The sequence below is a fragment of the Salarias fasciatus genome, chromosome 7 (genome assembly GCF_902148845.1).
Source record: "Salarias fasciatus chromosome 7, fSalaFa1.1, whole genome shotgun sequence".
NCBI lineage: Eukaryota > Metazoa > Chordata > Actinopteri > Blenniiformes > Blenniidae > Salarias > Salarias fasciatus.
In genome coordinates this window covers 814,675-833,884 of record NC_043751.1, presented here as the reverse complement: position 1 = coordinate 833,884, position 19,210 = coordinate 814,675, and the positions used below count along the sequence as shown (strand labels likewise).

At 51.5% G+C, this 19,210-nt stretch overlaps 1 protein-coding gene across 1 annotated transcript in view; it reads left to right on the top strand.

Annotated features, from left to right (window-relative positions):
* Positions 1–19,210, top strand: part of LOC115391730 (cortactin-binding protein 2) — a 49,051-nt gene that overhangs the window by 9,726 nt on the left and 20,115 nt on the right. The window contains 1 exon segment of the mRNA XM_030096064.1: positions 17,358–17,588. Within this exon segment, the coding sequence (XP_029951924.1) occupies positions 17,358–17,588 (231 nt within the window).

Below are 19,210 nucleotides of genomic sequence, written 5' to 3'. Positions count from 1 at the left end.
GAGTCACTATAGAGATGTAGAGTCACTATAGAGATGTAGAGCCACTATAGAGGAGCTGTAAGTCACTATAGAGATGTAGAGTCACTATAGAGATGTAGAGTCCACTATAGAGGAGCTGTAGAGTCACTATAGAGATGTAGAGTCACTATAGAGATGTAGAGCCACTATAGAGGAGATGTAGAGTCACTATAGAGATGTAGAAGTCACTATAGAGATGTAGAGTCACTATAGAGGAGCTGTAGAGTCACTATAGAGATGTAGAGTCACTATAGAGATGTAGAGCCACTATAGAGGAGATGTAGAGCCACTATAGAGGAGCACTGGAGCCTTTACTGAAAAAATCAAGTTGTGGACGTTCTTTTGTTCATCTGCTGTCCAGATTCTGATCCACACTTCCTGGTATCAACTCTCCCTCACTCTCCAGCCACACACATGAACCAATCAACATCCAGCTCTGATCCGCCTGCTGCCTAGCAACCAGACCCCCCCCCAACTCCCACCACCAGCAGCAGCAGCAGGACCCTGTTCTTCACAGGCTCATGTTTCACTGCCTCCCACCGGCGTGCCACTTGAGAGCGAGGCTAAAAGGCTCTCAGCCACCCTCCGTCTCTCCACCCCGCGCTTCGGGGGAAAGTGGTACGACCCGTCAGCCGGCGGCCGTCTCGGAAGACACCATGTTTATGACATTTTTTGGGGGGAGGTGGGTGGTTTTTGAAGTGCTGTCAGTCAGCGCAGAAGATGGATCCACTCTCAGGGGGACGAACTGTCTGCCAGTTGAAAGAGCATGTCTGAGTGAGTGTGTGTGTGCATGTGCGTGTGCGCGCGTGTTTGTTTGTGTGTGTGTGTGTGTGTGTATTATTTAAATTTCCTTTACTCGTCTGTCTGCTGGATTAATTGATGAGGCACATTCTTCATGAAATGTCCTGAAATAGAGCCAGGCATGACTTTGGGCTTCGCTGTGTGGAATGGTGGTTTCTGACATGTGGATTTGCTGCTTCTGTGTTTGTTGTCCTCGGTAAAGTCACAGATACTTGAGATTCCAGCTCCTCGCCTCATCAGTTCGTCCATCCTGCCGCCTCCTCCACCATCAGCCGCCCCTTCTCATTATTCTGCTTCCTGTCTGGATTCACTCTGAAATGTCTGCATTTACATAAAGGAAAGGTTACTGTAACCCTGTGAAAGAGCTCTGGATTCATCCGTTTAAAACAGATAACTAAAGATAATTACAAGCAACACTTTAATCTGAATTTTTTCGATTCAGGTTTGTTTGTTTTTGAGGATCTTGAGGAACAGTTGAAGCGGGAGACCTAAATATGCCTGACTGAATCTAAACTTTTACATATTTAACACGTTTATGTTATTTTAAAGCTCAGCCTGTAGCAGTGCTGATGAATTCTTCATGTGGGTCACGGCTGTATTCTCTGTGCAGCTCCTTCACTCGGCTTTCTATTATAATCACAAGTTGAGCTTTTTAAGTAGTTAGCCAGCTAAAAAACCTCTAATCTTTATGGACAGTGACGTTAATAAACACATTAAGTGCTCCATTAGGAGCAGGAGGGGTGTGTGTGTGTATCCAGCAGCTCTAAACCGTGTTGACAACACATCAGTTTTACTTCATTATTTCAGCCTCACACCTGGAGACGGCGGAGCAGGAGCACTAAAACCAAACACCACTGGAAACACCAGAAACACAGATTTATGCATCTTCTGATGAATATAATATTCAAAATTCATACAATCCTGTCAAAAGTGTGTGTTATTTCAGTGTTGAGCAGGATGTGGGTGTGTTAGGGAGCGATCAGGCCTGTGAAGGTCCAGCAGATGGATGTAGACGACGGCTGCTCAGCGCTGCTCGCTGTTTTTCTATCAATCCAAGCAGCGATGTTGGTGAAGAGCTCAGGAAGTAGGTCATGGCAACCATCCGTCTCTCTCTCTTAATCCTCCCTCCTCCTCCTCTCTTCTATATAGGTCTGGGTCTCACTCTTCATTCCCGTTTCTTTGCATAATTCTATAAAACGAGCTGTGTGACGCTGCATGCGTTTCAAGGATTGGCTGGCCCCTGAGGTTCCACTCCTCCACCCCGTCCTGATCAGCCTGCCGATGGTTATCACGGCCTGAGCGCTGCTCGCGCTCCAGTTCGCTTGATTCAACGACACGACTGCAGGTTTGATGTGGGCTGAAAGCATTTTGAACACACCACACACACACACACACACACCACACACACAAACACACACACACCACACACACACACACTGCTGCTCCCACTGTGATGAGTTGGGGATGAAATGAGAGACGGTGGACACAAACACTAAAATAGTCAGCAGAGCTTTCCTCACCTGACCCTCTCTGAAGGAGGTATTGGACTGAAACCTCTGAACATAGAGGCGGGTCCACCTAGAGCAGGTCCCCATAGAGCGGGTCCACATAGAGCGGGTTCTCATAGAGCGGTCCACATAGAGCAGGTCCTCATAGAGCGGTCCACATAGAGCAGGTCCCCATAGAGCGGGTCCACATAGAGCGGGTTCTCATAGAGCGGGTCCACCTAGAGCAGGTCCCCATAGAGTGGGTCCACATAGAGCGGGTTCTCATAGAGCGGGTCCACATAGAGCAAGGTCCTCATAGAGCAGGTCCACATAGAGCAGGTCCCCATAGAGCAGGTCCTCATAGAGCAGGTCCACATAGGAGCAGGTTCCTCATAGAGCAGGTCCACATAGAGCAGTCCCCATAGAGCGGGTCCACATAGAGCGGGTTCTCATAGAGCGGGTCCACCTAGAGCAGGTCCCCATAGAGCGGGTCCACATAGAGCAGGTCCTCATAGAGCAGGTCCACATAGAGCAGGTCCCCATAGAGCGGGTCCACATAGAGCGGGTTTCTCATAGAGCGGGTCCTCATAGAGCAGGTCCACATAGAGCGGGTCCCTATAGGGCAGGTCCACATAGAGCGGTCCTCATAGAGCAGGTCCTCAAGAGCAGTCCACATAGAGCGGGTCCCTATAGGGCAGGTCCCATAGAGCGCGTCCACATAGAGCGGGTCCCTATAGGCAGGTTCTCATAGAGCAGGTTCTCGTAGAGCAACTGAACACTTTATAAGACATATCTTGGTGTTTCACTTAGGTTTAACACAGTTTACTAAAAACTGGTACGCTATACGTATTATTAGAATTAGACCCATTCTTTTGTTCCTTCTGCTGTTTGTTGCGATTATGCTGTTTGTGTTGTATTTTAACACTGTATTTTTAGAAATAAAAGTAGAATGTTTATGTTGGAGGCAGAGTGGACAGATTTTCATTTCTTGAGCTTTCATGGTCAGAACCGATCAGAGGACTGAATAAACTGTCACCAGCTCATATCCAGTAATACATATCCTACGTATCAACTAGGTAGAAATCCTTCTCTTTTAAAACCCGTGTTGTGACAGACCGATGCTTCTTTTAGCGTCTGTCTGGCCCGTTGTGAAGTTCCTCATTGAATTAGCGTTGGTTAGCGGCGGCTGGCCTGTGCTGCCACCAGCCTGGGTCGTCATTAACGGCAGATCATTGTTCATTAGCTGTCGTTTCGCTCTGGAACGTTCCCCTGCTGTCTGTGATCCCAGCGCCGACCGGAACGTCATTCTCACTCAGACGTCCCAGTTAAAACCTTCCCAAAGAATATTTCTTCATCCTGGAGTCATCTGGAAACCGGAGCAGCCTCCTTTCAGTCCTCTGAGCCATCTTCCTGCAGGTCGAGTCAGGCGGCTGCAGAGTCGGAGGTTGCTGGTTCAATGCCCCAGGTGGACCCACAGAGCACTATCTCTGTTTCTATGCTCACTTTTTTGTCACTCTGCTTAAATTCTTTTGAATTTCAGGATCAGATTTTCCCATTTGCATGAATCCAGTTCATATGCAGCAAGATGTGGATCAATCCCATAATGCTTTGCACTGTGACGTTTGCTGTTTGAGACATGTGGATCTTAAATGGATGATACCAGAGTGATTTCTTTTTTCACGATTTGAAACAGTAACATCAAAGAAAGGTTGTCTTGGTTCAGAATATCATCAGGAAGCGGCGAATCCGAGACGCTTTTAGTTTGATGTGGAACCAATCAGTCTGAGAAAAACAGCGGCAGGTATCCAAGGTCACGGCGTGACGGCGGGGGAGCTGATGGTAGTGAGGCATGCAGATCTCCGGCTGTAGGAGGCGGCGCTCCGGCTGATTCCTCCAGCTTCATCATGTGATAGTGACAGAAAGATGGTGTCTGGATCTGAATGTGTGAAGTGAGAGGCGGAGGCGGAGAGAGGCTGTGAGGCGGTGACGAGCGGAGGCTGGTGGAGGTGACGGCTGCTGGTGAATGGACTGGTGGAGCTCACCGTCCTGCTCCTGCTCACCCTGCAGTGCTCTCCAGTGACTGGGGACGGCTGACACGTGAACACATGCAGAAAAAATAATCCATCCACCAACCCTGGCCTGGAAGATGAAGGTCTAAATGTACTCTTCTCATAACACTGCAGCTCCATTACCAGCTTCAGACACCATAAACTGTTTATTTCAGTTAGTTTAGACATTCATGAACAAAATAATACAAAGGAACAAAGATTTTGAATCCATTGTACCTTCAGATTTTTGTCTTCATGCTAACAGTAGAAATGTTAGTAATGAAACAAGACGAAGGTTGTGAAAGTGGCGTTGGCAGCAGTTGTATTCACTGTTGTATTAAACGTCATCTCGATGTTCCGCCGCTCGGCGCTGGGAGCGTGAGCCGAGGCGGTGTGGGAATCCGGGCCTGCAGCTCCTCTTTCCGTTTCAGCCATTAATCGATTGGGCTACCCTGCTGCACAGCTCGCCGTCTCCCCGCCGGCCTCACAGTAATGCATTGTATAGCCCAGCAATTAGATTTACAAGCATTCAGCAGCTACGACAGCACCTCCGTCTGCGTTCTCACTCCTAATGCTCGCGCATCCGCCAGAGCTTTCCAGGGAAACGCTCCCAACAAACGCCTCGTCCCGACACGTCCACGCCTCCTCTCGCTGTGATCGCGGTGAAACGGGAGCTTTTGGGAGTGAGCGTGGGAGGGGGGGGTCGTGACTGATGCGAGTGACAAAGTGCTATCTGGAGGGGACTGTGGAGACAGCTACTGCTTTGTCTCGACGCCAACTGGAGTTCCTGAGTAACACTGGCAGCTCTGTCCTCACCCCGGACAACCACTTCTGGTCAGATCAGCACAAACCAGGATCCTGTGCAGGGGTTGACATCACAGAGCAGATAGCAGGTCAGACAGGAAGTGCTTGTTACAGTCCTGTCAGTGCAGATTCCATCAGTGTGTGGCTGGCCTGGGAATCAAAGCTCCAGATGTGGAGCAGTTCATGCATGGCTGGGTCTGCTGATCGATTCGGGGCCGGGACTCGATGAGATGAAGACGACACAAGTATCAGGCTGTCGGATCAAATCGGTGCTTTTCCCTTCACTTCTTTATGAACCCAGGGACCAGCGTGAGGGTTAATCCATCTTCAAAGATGCTGAATGCTCCTTTTGGCGCTGCAGGTCGATGAGTTCATGTTTGAAATGTTACGATAATGATATAAACTTCATCTCATGGTTCAACAAAGTCTTCTGTCAAGTTCATTTTTCTGTCTCTGACCTTCAGAGTGGAGACAGAAAGGTTCATGCCTTATTCTTTTTTTTTATCCCTTGTTAGCAGATGCTAGCCTTACGTTTCCATAAGTCTATAGGAAATTGTATCTTACACTCAATTCTAGGGCGGGAACCGTTCACATTTGAACCGATATGGTACCAATTCCTGGTACCTGGGTGTCAGTACTGGGACTAGTTTTTGGTACTTATGTGTGTTTATGTGGTAATAAATGCTAATTTGTTGCTGGCAGCAGATTAGTTGCTAATGGATGCTAGGATGCTAAGGTTTGCCAGTGTGCTAACAGATGCTAGCATGCTAACAGTGCCGATTGCAAGAGTTATAGCCGTATATCTGAGGCTGGTTGCTAATCAGCCTTGAGAAAAATCCCGTTCTTCAACAAGAGCTTCTTAAGATTAAAAGTATTCCCACCACAGTGAGCGAAATCTGCATCATATGTTGAAAAGAGGAGCTTTTACTGTGAGTGTTTACTGCATCGTCGCACTGACGGAGACTGTGATGGACTCCTCATTTTCATTTGGTTGGTGTTACAGGAAGGAGCCTCTCTGACTGAACAGTGAAGCTTCAGCTGTAGCTGGTGCAGGTCGGTCTGGAGGTATTTCTCTCACAGTGTCGGTCAGACAGCACTTCCTCTCCCACCCAGGCCTGGCTGCACTCAGCTCATTTCATTAATTTGTTCCCGCTCCTCGTATGAAGACTCAGCTAATCAGCAGATCGCTGCTCTGTGGCGGTGGACAGAAATTCTGCAGACTCTGGGGCTTTAAATGGCACACAGACCGAGAATAAGTGTTTTAAAGCGTGCCAGCTGGTCCCTGCGCCACAGACACGGATCAGAGTACCTGCTGCTCCGGCCGGCCGCCGTGCCAGAGGCCGTCTGAATCACGCCGGGACGCATTCGCACCTCGCCGGCTCGCCGAGAGGCTCGGCCCGGCTCGCTTCCCGGTGGAACATGCTACAGACATTTGTTGGCACGTAAAGAGTTGAACGTGCGCGACATGAGTGGATCGCTAATGAGAAGTGGGAAAGCTTGTGATTGTGAATGGACCCAGTGAGTTTCCCAGCATTTCTCTCCAAGAGACAGGTGAAGACAAACACGACGTGAGGACAGCGTTGATGCCAGAGCCACTCGGTCAGAGCAAGCTGCCGGAACTGAACCGTGCTCCACATGGCTGAAGTTCAGACACCAGAGAGACGGAGTCCTGAACGCCCCGCCAGCCCAGACGCAATCAATCCAGCTCAATTGTTTATCATCGAGCTGAACTGCAAGAGGACCTGATTTCACAGCTTTTCTGGTCAGACTGTGGAGCTCTGCAGCACCAGGGCTCCTTTCATATAAACCTCATGCTGGCTTCATTCAGGTCTCTCTCTGTGTTTTCTGGACTCGTTAACGACGAAGCTTCAGCTCGCAGTGACGCCGCCTGAGGCTGAAACGCTGTTTCTCCCCCCACACCTTTTATTCCTCCCACTTCCTTCACCCTGACTGTAATAACCTCTCATCTAAGAATAAAGGACGGCTGCTGCCTTCCTCCTCCTGGTTCTGCTCGTTGTACTGCTCCCTTCTCACAGCAAACATCTCCGTCACTCCCACTCTCCGTGTTCCGCGATTTTTTTTTTGGTTTGAGATCAAATTTCACATTGATATTGGAGGTCAAACTGACTTTACGTGGAGAGTTTTGACCTCCTTCTTTTATCCACGGCTTGTTGGAAAGTCTGCTTCCTCCTGTGTTTTCATGCACTCTGTAGTTTGGGATGAATTTTCATGTTCTCATCTGGTTCATGTCACATGTTCTGTTGAAGTGATCTGTTTCCCACTCGATGATCACTACCTTGGAGATGAGCGGGTTTCAAGACCAGACCTGAATGCTAGCACTAGCATTAGCTGCAGCATCTGTTCTTTAAAACCTGACTCTAGCCCTGTACTGCTAAGGGGACCTGGTTTGGTACTTTAAACCAGGAGTGTCATGGGGCCAGTCTGGCCCACAAAATGCACTGAATGGGTCCAGTGTGCTCCAATGGACCAGTCTGGTCCAAAAAATGGTCCAATCTGGTCTACTAAGGGTTCCAGTTCAGACTCCCAAAATGCTTCAGTCAGGCCCACCAATAGGACCAACATGGACCATCACTGGGTCCAGTTCGGCCTACTAAAAGGGTAGGAGTGTAACGGTATTTGTATTCGTCCCCGTACCTTTACGGTACGGGGTCACGGTTCGCACACACAATCACAGAGGAATACAATAGTGAGTAAAAAAACAAAAAATTCCAACCTTAGGTGGCGGTAATGCATCCTAAAGCTGCCGCAACCACCATTATCACAGAAGAAGAAGAAGAAGTAGAACAAGCAGTCCAACATGAACAACAAAGAAGAAAAGTCCAAGTGGAATGAGAGCTGCAGCTGTGGCGGAGCGGATTTAACGGGAGAGTAGGCTGAGATCCCATTTCACCCCTTAGCCCTTCCCCTTGGCCCTTCCCCGCGTTTTGCGCGATTCACGGTGAGGGTAGGAGTGTCCCAATTGTCATTATGACGGAGGGGTAGGGCCAAGAAAGAGGGCCAGTCCACCCCTCCAAAAGGAGATTCCTTGAGAGGCACACTCCAAACGGAGGGTGTGATGCAGTGGCGGCCGATGGCGATGGGCGCTTGTTCTGTCAGCCCCCGACCATGACTGGCGGGCGGGGTTAATTCACTTCCGCATTGGCGGGAACGATCGTTCCACACCCGCGCATTCCAGGCGCATTCCAAACACAACAGATAGACGATTATTTGTCAATAAACTGGTTTCTTCAACACTGCCCGCCTGGAATGCGCGGGTGGGAAACGAGCGCCCCCGACAATGCGGAAGTGAACTAAGCCCGCTCGCCACTGACGGTCCCAGGCGATCAAAACAAGCGCCCCTCGCCACCGGCCGCCACTGGATGACAAGATTTCTCAGAAAGCCTTCCAGGATCGGCAAGATGGCGGCGTCCGCAACGAAAGAAGTTCATAAATGTCAGTATTTTGTCAATTAATAAAGTTTTAAAATGTAGAAAAACATTCTTCTTCGGCAAATAATTGTCGCATCTGCCTACGTCATCGGCAGTTGCGACTACTGATGACGTACGCGATTGTCGGAGGGGTGTCCCAATTCGGAGGGGTTGACTTCTCCCCTACCCCTTAGCACTCCGTTTCATAGGGGGAGGGCTAAGGGGTGAAATGGGATTCAGCCTAATTGTTCTGCGTGCGTTCCCTCATACGGAGTGACGTGTGACGTGCCAGTAAACGGGAAGCAGCACAGTCAAAAAACCAGCAGAGAACGCCACGGTGGTGGAAAAAACACTTTTTAATACAAAACCCCGACATAAAAAACATTGGAGAGGCGAGATGGAACCAAATCGCGCAACAGCGAGTTGTATAAAGAGCTCCTTGGCAGAATACGAGCGATTGCCGGCTGGTGTTATGGATTAACTGGTTCCCGTGTTAACGAATGACGGCGGAGGTCTGTGTAAACACAGGCTGATTACAGCAGTTGTTAAAGTAAGACTCACAAAAGACTTTAAACGTATACACTCACTTTGACTGTCGATAACCGACGTTCGCCAGAACGACTAGATGTTTCAGTCATTATTGGTCACAAGTTAACACGGGCACCAGTTAATTCGAAACATCGGCATGCCGCGCAGAGCTCACACCGAGACGTGCTGCTGGGCGATGCTGCGGTCAGGGGAGCAGCCGCTCCTTCAGCAGCGTATCATGGAGATTTTGGGACATTATTTGAGCAGATATCAGCAGATAAAGACTCTCTGCTTGGCGCTGAGGCTGCTGCTGCAGAGAGGAAGACCTGCAAGTTCCTCGTGAGACTTTGTGCGCATGTCACAGGGTCCTTGTAAAGGAGGATTCATCGTGGATGCTTTGTATGCTGTACATGAATACACTCGCGTTTAATACTATTGTTTACAATCGGATTGAAAAAACACCATGTAAACTGGGCCAATAATGTGTCCGCATGGGAAAGCTTGGGAAAAATGTTCTGGTACATTTGTGAGCTTTTTTACTTTTTCCCCACTGCACCGAAAAACGTACCGAACCGTGACCCTTACACCGAGGTACGTACCGTACCGCGGCTTTTGTGTACCGTTACACCCCTACTAAAGGGTCCAATTAGATCCACAGGGACAGGGTTGACCTCTGCCAGGGGAGTGAGCCATCGTCTTCTCTGGGACTGGTTGTCCTCTCAGGACTGGCTGTCCTCTCAGGACTGGCTGTCCTCTCAGGACTGGCTGTCCTCTCAGGACTGGCGGTCCTCTCTGGACTGGTTGTCCTCTCAGGACTGGCTGTCCTCTCAGGACTGGCTGTCCTCTCAGGACTGGTTGTCCTCTCAGGACTGGCTGTCCTCTCAGGACTGGCTGTCCTCTCAGGACTGGCTGTCCTCTCAGGACCCGAGACGCCTCCGTCTCCTGCAGTTGTGTGAGTGCTGCTAACGAGCGTCCCGTGGCGTGTCCCGGTGCAGAGCGGAGTCCTGTTGCTCCTCATGAGTGTGGAGCTGCTGTCCGCTCTGCACACAGTCCACTTCCCTCGTCCACATGGACGTCTGTCCTGTCCCCCTCCTCTTCAGTAGTGTCTTCAGGCCTGGAGTCTTCCCCGGCGTCAGCCTCACTCACGTCTCTGCTGCCGTGGCCCCGGCGATGCTCACAGCTCCGCTTCCCCCGTCGTCTCGATCATCGTATGGAGCTGAAAGACGCATCAGGCGTGTGGACAGTGGTTTCCACCTGGAACCAGGTGCATCATGGGAGGAAACGTCATGAGTCACTACTGGTCGGTCCTCTTGAGCTTCAGATGTAATCAGACTGGATACAGTGTCGTCTGAACCTCACAGGGTGACGACTGACCAGCGGGAACAACCGGCACCAGCCTGGTCAGCCTGTCCCATCAGCCCCTGGGGCGGCGAGCAGACGCCTTCAGTTTGGCCTTTTGACAGCTTGATTTCCTGCCTGCAGTGTTGTGGTGTTGTTTTCCTTCTATATTTGACTGTGTGTGTGTGTGTGTGTGTGTGTGTGTGTGTGTGTGTTGTGTGTGTGTGTGTGTGGTGTGGTGTGTGTGTGTGTGTGTGTGTGTGTGTGTGTGTGGTGTGTGTGTGTGTGTGGGTGTGTGTGTGTTGTGTGTGTGTGTGGTGTGTGTGTGTGTGTGTGTGGTGTGTGTGTGTGTGTGGTGCTTTTCTTGTCCTGCCGGATGAGGTTAAATCAGCTGGATATAAAGTGCTGACACATATTTAATCAGAAAAACAGATATGCGTGTGCACGACACACACACACACACACACACACACACACGTCCCTGTCAGATGTTTGGGGGCTTTCTGTGCTCCTGCCCTCAGAGGTTTAATGAAGCAGTAGCCCGAGTCTCTTTACTGTGGCATTAAAGGATAAAAAATAGGAGGTGTGTGTGTGTGTGTGTGTGTGTGTGTGTGTGTGTGTGTGTGTGTGTGTGTGTGTGTGTGTGTGTGTGTGTGTGTGTGTGTGTGTGAGTGAGTGAGTGAGTGAGTGAGTGAGTGTGTGAGTGTGAGTGTGTGTGCGCGCGCGCGCGTGCTGATGGACCTACATCTCTGTGATTCGGAGGTGTCTACACTGGAGGATCTCGTCCTCGTCCAGAGGAAGCCTTCCCGGCTGCTGGTTGGTTCTCCTCCTGGCGATCCCTGCCGGAGTGGAGCTGAGGTTTCCGGGCTGCGGCGCATCCTGCTCTGCCGTCTCCGTTCTAAAGTGTGTGTTTTCTAAAGCGTGCGACCAGCTGCATGCTGCAGCTCGCCCCTCTGACCTGATCTCCACTCTGATGAGAGGGTCAGAGAGTCAAGGCCGGTGCTCCACCACGAGCCTCCACCCGCTCGTCAGGAGTGTTTCGCTCAGGCTTCAGGGTCACGTCGGATCAAAACACCCTGAATGTAAAGAGCCTGGGTGGTTACCGGGAGTCCTGAGAGCAGTGCATGATGGGAGCTCTCAAACAGACAGGAATAATTCAATTCTCTGACAGCAGGAGATTCAGTTTCTCAGGGTTTTATCTTGTGAAGCTTCAGCGGAGTGTTTGAGTTCAGAGTGTGTGTGTGTGTTGTGTGTGTGTGTGTGTGTGTGTGTGTGTGGTGTGTGTGTGTGTGTGTGTGTGTGTGTGTGTGTGTTCTCTGCAGCTATGTTATATAAGACTGACCTGCTTCCTCCCTGATGTCAGAGTAATGTCAGCGCCGTGCCTCTGCTGTGACAGTACCGATGCCCCCGGGGCGCCACCGTCCAGCCCCCCCCCCCGTTCTTCCACTGCTACACAAAGATAAATGAGCCATGAGTCCTGGACGGGCTCCCGCTGACAGCCGATGAGCGCAAATAGCTCTCCGACGTGACGCCACCAGGTGGGTGGCTCGCTCTCTCATCCCCATCAGAAAGGAGGACTGCGGAGAACACCACAGCAGAACCAGGCCCACTTTCAGCCTCTGACCCGTTCACCACCGTTTCAGACGAGGAGGCACGGCGGCCCGGAGGGGTCAGGGTCCAGTGGAGGGAAACCCTGTTGAGCATCGATCACTGACAGGGACCAGAAAACTCTTGCTGTTACTGTGAAACTGAACATTTCCGAACGTTGTGATGAATTAAGTTAGAGAAAATAATTCAGGTTCATGAACGATAGGATAAACAAGTCTGTGAAGCTCATGTTGGTTCCACTCCGTGATCCGTGCCGGAGTGCCTCAGGGTTCCCTTCTGGGCTCCATGTCTTATTCCGCCACTGGACCAGCAGGGTTTAAGACAACTTCCCCATCACAACGTTTAGCATTGACTAACCGGGATGTGTTTTTCCTGCACTGCTGGATTTACACAGGATTTATTGTTCCTTCGTGGCTAAATGGAGCAACGCGTCTCGACTTTCCTTCAGAAGAAACGGCTTCAGTCACAAGACTGCCACGCTACGGTCCCACCAAACAACTCCATTATTCTTGGTTCTCTTGAATATTTGAGGGCAGCTGAAATGAAAGGATGACGCTGTTCTCATCGTTTAAAAATACACGTTTCCTTTACATCATAAACTCCGTGAACCGAGTCAATGGAACAACGCTTTCGCATAAACGATGGGGAACAAGTGGTGGTAGCATGCCGTTCACTGTGATCTCAGAGTCTCGTGTGTCGGCGTGTTTGAGATGAGACCGGGTTCTGAGGGGCTGAGTCCCAGCAGCCCTCACGGCGTGAGAGAGGCTCGTCTGGAGAGCATGACGGTGTCCAGCACGGCAGGAAGTGTTTGCTCTGTGGGAGAAGAGCCGTCAAACTCCAGAGTGCGCGGAAATTCACCATTTCTGAGGTCTCTGAGAGTGGCGTGTTGGGACGTCTTCAGGAGGGCCGGGGTGGAAGCCACAGGGAGAACATGCAGACTGGTTGAGCTGGTTGGTGTCGGAGCTGAGGGGTTTGAAGGCGGTTCTGAGCCGCGGCAGCTGCTCTTGAGCCGCGCTCTGTGTTTGGATTTGCTTCGAGCTCCTCGGCTGCGCGCTCTGAATGTCAGTGGCGGTTCGTCGCTGACGGATCGTTAGGGAAGATGGCGCGCCGGAGCGAGGGCGGCCTAATTGGTGTGTGTGAATGACAGATGGTCCGTGTGATTGTGAACCATCCGTCCTGAGGGAGCGAGCCCCCCCCCCCCCGCTGACACACAGGCTCAGAGGCCTCGAGTGTTTTGGAGCCTTTCTCCTCCCTGGAGACCAGGACCGGATCCAGAAAGATCAGTCCCCGGCTCCCCGCTCGCCGCTCGCTCCGCCGGCTCTGACCTAGAAAACCGAACCGCGGCGGCGCAGGAAGCCGAGGCAGGAAGGAGCCGCGGACGCTCCGAGCTGTAAAGTTTTCACTCCTGGTGTGACACAGATTCAGTGTTTACGAGAGTGAGAGGGTGAAGTGAGGCGACGCATCGTTCAGCTTCCTCAGAACGCCGCCTCTCCTTCGGCTGCCGTCAGACTGAAACACCTTTCACTTGTGTGTTGTCATTTTTCCTACAGTTTTTTTTTAAATCCTCCCTCAAAACATCCAACGTGGGCAGCGGATGTCCGCCTGGAGATGCTGGTGATGATCTGACGTCAGGATCAACCAGCCGATGGATCTCAAACCAAACCTGTCGACTGTCTCTCAGGTCAAGTCCGTCAGGGAGAAACGATTTAAAAGAGACACTCAGGCTCTCTACAGATCCTCATCTCTGAAACTATCAGTCTTTAAAATCTTCCTGAAGTGAACCAATGAGCAGTGAAGCCAATGAGCTTATTAGACAATGTGAATGAGTGAAGCTGGGCCTGAACCACAGGCTTGTTTCCTCCTTGTTTCTGTTTCCTGCCGTCTTTCAGCGAAATGAAAGCGCTGATCACACATCAGTACCCAGTTCCTTTGACCCTGAAGTGGCAGAGAACTGAAGCGAACGAGGCGACGTGAAAGGCTGCTCTGTGCTTTTGGTGTTTTTAGAGGATTAGCGATTGAAAGAGTGTTCATTTTGTAGTCATTGATTCCCGCTGGCTCTCATCTTCTACCAGCAGCCCTCACACACTGCCTGGCTCCTCCGTCCTGTTGCTGGACAGGAAGCTCCGGGTTTGGCAGCGATCGGCGAGGAGGCCTGTGGCTCGCTGTGTGGATTCTCCGGATCCACGGGAGGAGGAGGCTTTTTGAAGATCTGCAGTATTGTTTCCTCGACATGATGGACAGATAACTGTCAGACTGATCAACCGATCGATCACAGAAACAAAACATGCATCTTCAAATTCTTTTAAATGTGCTCTCCTTTCACTGAGATGGTAAATTCCCTTCCCGTGGCGTGGCGTGGCGTGGCGTGGCGTGGCGTGGCGTGGCGTGGCGTGGCGTGGCGTTCTCACAGTGGAGATGGGATCTGAATGGGACCTGCGCCCCTGTCGGCAGCAGCGCCCGTCCTGTGGCGTCCCTCCGCCCGTCCTCGGCGGCAGGACGTCTCTGAGCGTCTCCCTGCCTCTGGCTGTGTTCCCTGAACCCTCTCACCCACTGAGAGCAGCGTGCCTGTAAAGGTTGATGCTAATAATACTGACGTCTCGCTCGGCCCTCCACCTCGCCGCTCTTGTAAATACTCTAGAGTTACAGCCGTGTGTTCACGCCCGTCTCTCCCTGAACAGCAGGTAAACATCCTCTCCAAACTCCTCTGAGAGCCCTGCTGTTCTGCCTTGGTAAACCTGCGGCTGAGGTTACTGTAAAGACTCAGGACCTGATTTTTTTTGCTCATCTTCAGTCAAAACTCATCTGACTGAGTGAAAACGGTTCAACCAATCAGAGAGTTGAAACGCCTGTGGAGGAAAGAAGCTGCAGGTGATGGTGAGGAACCAACACGTCTGCTGAGCTTTAACTGCCTGATTTTGCTCCTTATTTGCGTTTCTTTCTTCAGCTTCTGAGCTTTTATTAGATTTTTAAGTTAAAAAGGAGAAGTGGATGGTTAAACTAAGAACTAGTTCATCAAAAACTAACTTTTTATTAGCAACACAAATAGCGTAATTGATCCATGTAGAGCCTGGACGTGTCCCGCCTGGACGTGTCCCGCCTGGACGTGTCCCGCCTGGACGTGTCCCGGTTGGACGTGTCCCGCCTGGACGTGTCCCGCCTGGACGTGTCCCGGTGAGTCAGAGGCAGATGTGGGGAAACGGGAATCTCCTCTGCGGACCGGCTGGAATCGATGCAGCCCCCCCGGGGAGCTGAGCCATCGACAGCTGATGAGCTCTCAGGGGGTTTGACGCCGTGTCCTGAGCCTCCCCCCACGCTGGAATCAGATGACCTACGACCTTTTGGCCCGCTGTCCAGGAAATATTGACCAGCCTTTCCACAGGACGAGAGACAGCGCGATGGAAAGGGAGTGGAACATTTTCCATTCAGCTCGTCCCTCTCAGGCCTCTTCTGGTGCTTTCATCAGTCATTTCTTTGATGACATTATGAATGTGTTTGACATCAAGACCATAAAAGCTGTTTGTTGTGAAGACTGTTGAAGCTGAGCTCAACCAGCAGTGAGGCCAGCGAGCGGTGGTCGGCGGCTCGCCGCTCGCTGCAGTGTGGTGAGTCTGCCGGGAAGCCTCCGGTTCTCCTGCTTGTCAGAAAGTCATTCCTGGCCGTGAGGAGAACTGAGGCCGTCCTGGAAGCTGTCGGGACTGCCAGTCAGTCGTCTGCGCCGCTGCTGACGAACCGCAGAAAGCCTGATCACAGTCGGCCTTTCTGGCGGTCGACCACAGCTCCTTCTCCCAGCTGTGCTCACAGCATCCCAGTCCTTCTGTTTGTATCGACGAGAGAAAATGGACGGATTATTTATTCTTCCTGCTGAGCTGTGGAAAGACGGGAATGGGTGAGAGGAAGATGACGGTGGACTCGCTGATGGACGGACGTCCAGGGTGTTTGGCTGAAGGTGTTTTCTCCGTTCTGACCTTCCGGCTCCTCGTTTCTGCGAGCCCGACAGTAACGGATGGCTCCGCTCGGCGTGTTTGTTCCAGTCTGCGGTCGCTTGGCCATGTTGGGTCGTGTTGGTCTGCTCGAGCGTGAAGCCGTCTGTTTACATTCCTCCCAAAGTCGAAGCGGAAAGATGGATGATAAACTTTAGACGGCAGCTGTGCAGTGACAGAACTCTGCAGCCGTGCAGGAGGTGAGAGCAGGAGCATCTGCTGAACTATTCCGAGGACGGGGAGCTGCTCCTGCTCCACTGCCAGGCCTGAGTTCTCTGCCTTATAGCTGAAAGTATTTACATTTATTCAGATCCCCGAGAAGCTTATAACCTCAGTCTTCTACAGCTCTGTCAGATTCTAATTTCTGCTGAGGTTGGGAGCTTTTTACTCCCTGCAGTAGATGCTAGGTTAGCTTTTAGCATTTAGCGTGTATTCAGACTCGACATCAGAAACGTCCTGAAGCCTTAAAAGCTTCAATAAGGGAATTGAAGAAGCTCATTGTGGAGATGATCTGTTTTCTTCCCCACATGTCAAACTAGCCTGAGCGTGGCTAGCTAGCAGCTAGCTAGCAGCTACTAGCATGGTTGGAGCAGGTTAAAGTGGAGCTACAGGTGGGTGGAGCAGGTTAAAGTGGAGCTTCAGGTGGGTGGAGCAGGTTAAAGTGGAGCTTCAGGTGGGTAGAGCAGGTTAAAGTGGAGCTTCAGGTGGGTGGAGCAGGTCAAAGTGGAGCTACAGGTGGGTGGAGCAGGTTAAAGTGGAGCTTCAGGTGGGTGGAGCAGGTTAAAGTGGAGCTTCAGGTGGGTGGAGCAGGTTAAAGTGGAGCTTCAGGTGGGCGGATGTCATTTCCTGTGTTAAATCTGTTGTTTGCTGCAGTATGTTCATCAATAACTTGTTGATCGGCCTTAACAGGGTAGTTTTGCTGCTTTACTCTGCCAACCTTGGTTCTCTGTTGATCTCTATAATGACTCACTAACACACACACACACACACACACACACACACACATTAAATATCAGCATGCTAGTGAGTGTGTGTTCATGTTTGGTTCTAACTGGAGCAGCAGGAGCAGATCTCAGATCTACCACAGAAAGTGTGTGTGTCGTCCTTCATCCTGTGCTGAACACACACATTTCACACTGCTGCTGTCTGTGGACTCTGACAGCCTCTGATGTGGATTTTTAGGAAAAGACCTCCATTGTTCTCCTGACAGGAATAGAGATGTTCCTCTGTTGTGTCGGTGGATGTCCCGGTGTGTGCGTCCCGGTGTGTGCGTCCCGGTGTGTGTGTCCCGTAACGCCTGTCCTGCTGTGTCCACAGGCCCAGAGGAAGGAGGTGTTCCTCCAGGAGCGATACGGACACTACAGCCTGACCGACCCCTTCCTGGCGCTGCAGAGGGACTTCGAGTGCGGCGTCCCCGGCGGGGACAAGGAGCGGCGGCCGCTGGGGTCCAGCCCCATCTCCGTCCTGGAGGCTGTCATGGCGCACTGCAGGAAGATGCAGGAGCGCATGTCGGCTCAGCTGGCTGCCGCCGAGAGCCGCCAGAAGAGGGTGAGGGGGGCACGGGGGGTGGTGGGGGGTCAGGAGGAGGAGCCGGTACCGTAGGGACAACAGGGCGGCGTCTGGAAGCACCTGAACGATGCACGAAAACAACAAGCTGAGGGAGTCTCGTTCAGGAAACAAGACGCTTCTGTCATGAACGTTCTGTGGATTCCGTTCGGGGCGGTCCGGAGCTCCGAGCATCACCGCGGTGGTGCAGAGCAGCAGTTGGTCCCTGAAGCCTCCAGACCCGACGGCAGACTGAGGCTGGCTGGAGAGCCGGACTCGCCGGCTCCGCAGGCCTCCCTGGTTGCTGGGGAGAGCGACTTTCTCCCGGATTGTGTGCGCTATCTTTATCCCCTCCATTCCTTTCCCGTCCCGTAGGCCTCCAGCGACCGGGCCTTGAATTATCCATGAGGTCTCGAGGAGCTGCAGGCGGTGGTTCGTCCTGAACGCTGGCAGAACGGGGTTCTGAGCGTGCCGAAGACGCCTGCAGCCCATAAATCAGTCATGAGGCCGGAGGACGCTCCCTCCGCCGTCCCGTCCTGCTCACGGTCACTACAGCTTGCTCTGCGGTTCCACATCGTGTCTGTTCGTTATTACAGTGTGAGAAAGTGTCGGGGAGCTTCCTCTGGCTCCACCGGGCCTGCACATATCTATCCGGGGTGAAGAACAGACCTTTTGCGAGACGGCGCGCTTGGAAGTTTTCCTAAATGTTTGATTTAGCAGCAGTGTTCGGGGAGCACCGGCGCTTTCACCTGACATGAAGGAAAAACACTGCGGCAGGAAGAGGCGACTCCGTTCAGTCAGTATTCTGACTGAGTCTCTGCAGAGTGGACTCTAACGTGACCAATCAGAGCCCAGACCAACCAACCCAGTGGTGCTTATTGACCTTAAACGAGAAAGACTTGAACTCACTGATATCAGAAAGACGAAGAAACTTCATCGAACTCCCTCTTTAGGCAGCTGTGTCTGTAGGCCACCAGTCACACTCAAGGCAACTGCAAGTGCTTCAGAAAGGCCAAAAATACATGAAATTACATTAAAATCACAGAAATGAAAGAAGATAAGACGAGACAATTAAAGCAGGGTCGTAAAATTAAATTAAAGTTAAATTAAGTTCATAGAAATGCATTCATACTTTACTTTTGCACTTTTCCCAGATTGGTGTTTGGCATCTCAGATCACCTACAGATATTCCATCGTCTGGTCAGAGAACCACACGAGTCCAAGTTCCAGGAACCTTCACAGACAACGGACTCGCTCTACGCATCCAACAATAAGATAATCCGTTTCTACATGAGCGGAGGCGTTCCAGAGTAGAGTGGAAGACTGGGACAGAGACAGCAGCTCCACCACATAGTCAGGGAAGCATCAGAAAAATGAACACATTAGGAATCGCTCACTGACGTCTCACTAACGGCTGAGGAAGCAGCAGGTTTAGTCGGGGTACGAAGTGGGTTTTAGTGTCCAGCGTTCGGCCCAGACCAGACTGAATGCCGCTGAGGGGAGTGTGTGTGCTCGGTGTGAGCGATGAATCAGACAGCGCTGTTTCACATTCCTGGCCTTTCTGCAGCGGCGTCGCCATTAAGGCGGCCCTGCGGCTCAGCGCGCCGACCCTTCGGGGATTAGGA